The 6347-nt window shown below is 37.9% G+C and overlaps 1 protein-coding gene across 1 annotated transcript in view; it reads right to left on the bottom strand.

The window, feature by feature from the left end:
• Positions 1 to 699: 699 nt before the first annotated feature.
• Abcd2 (ATP binding cassette subfamily D member 2) overlaps positions 700 to 6347 on the bottom strand; it is a 63966-nt gene continuing 58318 nt past the window's right edge. Inside the window, exon 10 of the mRNA XM_004628063.2 lies at positions 700 to 1426. Within this exon, the coding sequence (XP_004628120.1) occupies positions 1207 to 1426 (220 nt within the window). The 3' untranslated portion in view covers positions 700 to 1206. The remainder of the gene's footprint in view (positions 1427 to 6347) is intronic.

Below are 6347 nucleotides of genomic sequence, written 5' to 3'. Positions count from 1 at the left end.
AATGATATAAATGGAGATTAAAAAGTACTATTCCAATATATGCTAATATTACTGTGATTTTAAGCATCTATTGTAGTAGTGCTTGTGGTTTTTTTTTTTTTTTGAGACAGGGTCTCCATATTTATTTAGTTCAGGTTACATTTGAATTCATTATGTAGGCCAGGCTGACTTCAAACTTGCAGCAATTCTCCTGCCTCAGCCTTCTGAATGCTGGGATAACAGGTGTGTGCCACCATGCCCAGCTTGTAATAAAATTGTGGTCTCCTCTGTTGGGTCACACACACACACACACACACACACACACACACACACAAACAGTATTTCTAGACAGAAATTGTAATAGATAATGCTACTAAGCAAAATACCAGGCAAGACAAACATTGTTTGGTCACACTGTTTCTATATTGGCAATGCTATTTTTAAAAATGAAAGGTTTTATAAAGAAATATGCAAGATTCTCATTAAAATTAATTTTTCTGTCCCTGCATTAAGATGCTCAAAGTTTAAAAATTTAAAAAATGCCATTTTTTACTTGTTCAGCCATGCTTTTTTCTCTCAACCATTGCCATTTAAAAAAATGGTACTTGGGATTGAACTCAGAGGACCTTGTGCTTGCCGGGCAAGCACTTATTCTACTGAGTTATTCCCCAGCTCCTAAAAAATATATATATTTTTTCAGAACCGGGGATTGAATCCTAAAATATTTTTATATTGAAATTATTTCTTAAACTGTCAGGTGTTCTGTATAAGATTTAGTTGGCCACTAACAATAACAAACTGAATTGTAACTATTAAACCTAGTATCAGTGAGGAAGAGACTTAAATGGCTGTCAGAGTTCTCCTATATGCCCCTGCCATCAGCCCAAACACTGCTCTTACGCTTGCAGCTCCGCGATAGCTCTCAGAACGTCGGGCACATCCCATTATACGTAGCAATGTGCTATTCTCCAGGAATCCACCTAGAAAATCCTGCTTGCAGGTAGGTTAGGCTCTCGCTAAGAGTTAGCGGAAGCCGTCAAGACTACTCTCACATTACGCATTTGTTTATTTTCTTCTGAAAAGTTGAGCCATCTGCCTCTCTGATGCTAGTTATATAAAATATTTCTTGTTGACTTTGATTTTTCTGTGCTTAGCGTAACATACCGCATGCACTACAACAGGGTATCTGTGAGTCTTTACCTAAAAATTAAAACATGTCAAAATGAATTAGGAGGTCTCATCTTCATTTCTGACTGTTTTCAGCACTGAGTCTTCTCCCAGAATTCTACACAGTTCATTGAGTCTCTGCTGCATTTTGGGAATTCCGGCTAGCTGAGACTCTAGCTTTTGTTTTTCTTCACTCAGTGTTAAACGAATAGCAGTATCCAACTGTTCAAAGCGCCAACCTCCTTCACCATCGAATTGTAATAAATGCGTGTGGTATTTCCTGCATGATTAAAATGAAATAATATCATTAGCCATAATAGTGAAAAACAGTTTTTGTTATAGGTTTATAATTCTAACTGACAGTCAAAGGCAAATTTTAAGTGCTGAGTTTATATTTGATGAAAATCACAAGTTAAATACTGTAATAGTCTAAAATTCCAGCGTCAGTACCCTAATCTCCAGGTTATTATCATTGATTAAATTTATCTTCTATTCTGAATGTGTAAGAATTACAAATGAAGCCTTTGCTGTTGTATGTATTAAATTATCTGTATAACCAAGTATGGCTCCTTCTTAAATAATATTCTTAGAATGGCAGCAAGCAAAGGAAATGAAGGAAAAAAAGCAAAACTTAAGATGGTCATGCAGAGAAAAACCAGGGAGAACAAATGAAATAAAATATGAATTCTTTTTTAATCCTTCTTTGGAAATGAGTTTTTCTATGTAAGTAAAATTTCTCAATCACTTAAGTTTAGACATTTTAGAAAATGAACCCATTGATAGAAATCTTTTAAAAATTCTTCCATATCTTCATGTAATTTAATTTCTTTTTTTCATGGCTGAGCTACAGAGGTAAGAAGTTCACAGCGCTGCGAGATTAGTATCAACAATGCCAGAGACAGCCCATCTTCTCAGAGCAGAAGTCACTAACTGTAAGGGGACGGACGGGTAGAGACATTAAAGGTGAGACATTAAAGGGTCCCACAGCTGGGCCCTTGTACAGTGTCAAGGTGGCTTTGAGATGCTGGCCCAGCATTCAGTTTTTCTGTCTTCTTTTAGGTACTTTACTTTCTGCTTCTTGTCAACACTGTTATTGCTTACTAAGACTAATAAACTTTTTTCAGGAAAGTTCCTATATCTTTGCTTTAAAAAAACTGAAATATAGTTCTCATGACATAAATTTACCCCTCAAAGGGTAAAATTAAGTGATTTTTTTGGTATATGAATAAGCTCGTGAAATCATCACCACTACCTAACCTCAGAACATTTTCTTCATTCACAATAGAAATCCTATACCCATTAGCAGCTCTTGCCATGTCTTCCTCTGTCCAGTGCCCCTCAACCACACATTTCCTTTCTGTCTCTATCAGTTCCTCTACTCCACAAGTTTTTCATGCACACAGAATCATACAATATGTGGTCTTTTGTTACTGGCTTCACATATCAAAATGGTTTCAGAAAGGCTCATGCATTGGTAGCATGTGTCATGTTTCATTGGCTTTTATAGCTACACTACATTCCCTTGCATGACATTGTATGTCCTGTTTACTCATTAACTGGTGGACATCTGGGATCCGTACCTCCCCTGCTATGACTTAGATCTGGAATGTGTTTCCTAAAAACCTCCTGTGTCTGGATGGTGACTGGACCATTGGGGAGTTGTTCTCACCCATGGGCCGACCCACTGATGAGTCTGCAGGTAGGTATGCTGTTAGAAGATAGAGGGCTGTGACCTCCATGGGTGCGTCTCCCTCCCCAACTCCTCTCTCCTGTCTCTGCTTCCTGGCTGCCACCTGTGAGCAGCTCCACTCAATGGCAGGCCCCGCCCCATGCCACTTCTGCATTTCAACTTGCTGGCCATGGGCTGAACCTTCTGGAACTGTGAGCCAAAAGAAAGCCTTCCTGCTAAGTTGTGGGTGCTGGGCATTGCGTCCCAGCAAGGAAAAAGTGATTAATACCTCCTTCCCTTGCTTTTTTGGTAATGATCAAACTCAGTCTTGTGAATGCTAAACAAACACTGCACCACTAAACTGCAACCCTCAGCCTTAACCCTCCTTAAATTGGGTGTTTTCCAAATGTCTAGTTTAGGGGCCAGGAGATGGCTCAATGGAATAAGCACTTCCCCAGCAAGCACAAGGGCCTGAGTTCAATCCCTGGTTCCACAAAAAAAAAAAAAAAAAAAAAAAAAGGAAAATGTCTAGTTTAGCTGACAAAGTAAGGTGACTGTCAAGCTGAAAGTTTAAACTGGACAATATATGATGTGGATTATTATTCTTTTCCTTATACCTTGAGTTTCTCCAAAGTTCCAAACCTCTGATCGCCTAACAGCTGGGACCATCTCCAAATTGCATTGAAAACAGTGTATTTCTATGTCACTTGAAAAAATGTCAAAAATCCTGCTATCATAATATTAAACTTAAGGTAAGAGTAACAGAAAAACAGAAGAAGTATGGCATATAATTTACAAAAGAGAAATAACGGCAGAGAGACCATCTTATTTATTTCCTTCAACTTCTCTCAGACCTTCCTAGCCAAAAGCAATTTTAGGTTGTGGCCATTCAAATCTTAGGTGATCTCAACTTTCAATCTATAACAAGAGTCTAACTTGTCACTCTCTGGTCCTACAGAGATGTGGCTTCTACATGGGAGGAATGAACTGTGTAGGTGTCCCATGCCCTGAGAGTCAAAGAGATGTTCTACATTATTAGATAAAATAATATTTCAAGGTTTAGGATAATTAGAAGAATTTTTTTTTAAAAAAAGTATTTGGTGCAGGGTCTCACTGCACAGCTCAGACTCGTGGTGATCTTCCTGTTTCTGGTCTTCCCCGGAGCTGGGATTACAGGTGTGCACCACTGTGCCCAGGCCTGGGGCTGGCATGGCAGGTAGTACCAAGGGTGGAACCCAGGTCCCTGTGCTTGAATTGAAGAATTTAAAAGAAACACCTATTTTAACTATGACTCACTAGAGATGATCTGTAGATGTCTTTTGCAAATAGGATAAAACACAGGAATAAAATAATTCAATATGCTATTATTTCATTAGATACCACTATCAATTTTAATCTTTATAATTAACAATTACCCATCTGTTGTTATGGTAGGAAAGATAATGAACTTTTTTTTTTTTTTAACTTTAGAAAGCTTTCCAGGGAAAACAGAAAAATAAGAATTTTACTCTACCTGAGAGAAAAGATAAAGAGAAATGACAAATTTCTATAAAGTGATTAAACTAATTCACAAAGGCTAACATGGTGTTTAGTTTGATTGAGAAATAGACTGTGAAAAGCTACAACTAAAATATGTTTCCATGGTTAAAAGATGTAACATTACAGATTTTGCTATTTGCTTAGAGAACTATTTGTTCCTCTAGTTGAGAAAACAAAGACTGAAATATTTCCAGTGTTTCTTCAGGCTAATTCAGTGAAGAAAAAAAAATGAAAGGATAGCATAATAAAGCCATTGATAAAGGTCATATAAACACCAGCTCTAAGAGATAACTCTGTTTTATGCCAACATGTGGGATTTGGGAGCTGGTCTGGAAATCTGGAAATCATAGGTCTGTGCCAAAATGGCTCAATAGCTCTGGTCTGGGTCTGTGTCATCCCTAATTCAGAGGAGTTCCAGGAAATGTCACAATTGGCTTAAAGACCCAGGTTCTGTTGGTTTTCTCAGGCAAAAGTCAGAAGAATCATATCCATTGACATGGATTCTGATGTACACTGGACCAAGTCCAGACTGCCTCTGGAGAGATCAGCAAATCCTACCAGCCCAGATGTCACTGATTCCTCGCAATGCTGAGAGAAACCTCAGTGCTAATTAGGGCCAGTTTGGGAAGTGCTTTACTTTCAGATCTACTCTCCGAGGGGGGAAAATTCTGAAAAACCTGAATGTTTAAATAGAGTGAAAAATCAAATGTTAAACTCTCAATAGAAATGAAATCCAGAGTTGAAAAACACTGAACAATAAATACTGTTTACTCATAATTTTAGTGTAAGCATTCTCTGTAAGAAAAAAGGTATGAAGGGCTACAGGGTGGACACAAACATTGCTACTGGTCTAGTTTGGTAGCCATGTGTCATGACAGCTCTGGCATGGAATCTGATCAGCTACCTATCACAGAATGGGGGAGGGGAATGCAGGGAAGAGTGGGGGAGGGGAGGAGATGGGAACGGAGGAGTGGGAACAAGAGGTGGCCTGAGCAGTCCTTTGGGAAATACGACACCAAAGCATATGCAAGAGTGAGTCATACAGCTGCTAACACACCCAAAGAAAAAGTTTTTGATGGATAAAGCAGAAATACTTAAGTAGGAGTAAGTATTTTTTGTGGCTTATGTACAGAACGCATTTTGAGTTTTGTTACAATGGACACCATTGCATAGCACAGAGCATGTGATTACAGAAGCTCATTTTTTTACTTTTCTAATTCTCAGACTGTTTGTAAAATGAAAGAATTAGACTACTCATATTCCATATAAGTTGTGAGACATATACAAAGTGAACCTGCAACAAAACATGCTAAGTGTTCATTAGTAATTCTTACTACACTACTGAATTATCAGAGTAGGAAGGCAGCAAAAAATAGTGGAATCTTTAAAAGAGGGCTTTTAAATTTCTACAAAATATTACTTATAAAAAGTTCAGCTCATTTTTTCTTTTTCAGTTTTTCTGAGACAGGGTCTTACTGTGGAGTGCAGGCTGGGCTTGCCTTGAAGTCACAGCGGTCCTCCTGCCCCAGCCTCCCAAGCGTGGGATGACAGGCTACCATACCTGGTTCAGCACATTTTGATTTAAAATAAAAGCACGCTTTTCCTCCCCTGTGCTCTGTGATTTTATCACTTGGGGAAATGTCAAGTTGTCATCTACACAGCCCCCCACCCAAATTTCAAAGAAAGGACTAAAAGAGTGATATGGAAATACATATTCTTGCCTTTCCTAGGATATTCTAGGGTTATGATAAATATTTTCAGTTCAAATAAATTACTGATTTTTTCTACAACTTTTCAAAATTACTAGAAAATGATAATGACCAAAATAATACATTACAGTTATGATAATAGCTTGGAAGCATCTAAGTCTTATATTTAGCATTGTAGTAACGATTACTAATGACTAAGGTAAAACTTAAAACACAGGTGAGAAAATAAACAGAATGCTTCATGTTCTACGGTGCAGTTTTGCAAAGTTCTTTAAAGAACAAAC

Source organism: Octodon degus, unplaced genomic scaffold (assembly GCF_000260255.1).
Source record: "Octodon degus isolate 3935 unplaced genomic scaffold, OctDeg1.0 scaffold00021, whole genome shotgun sequence".
NCBI classification, from domain to species: domain Eukaryota; kingdom Metazoa; phylum Chordata; class Mammalia; order Rodentia; family Octodontidae; genus Octodon; species Octodon degus.
Note: the sequence above shows the minus strand (reverse complement) of the source record. Positions and strands in the feature narration are given on the sequence as shown.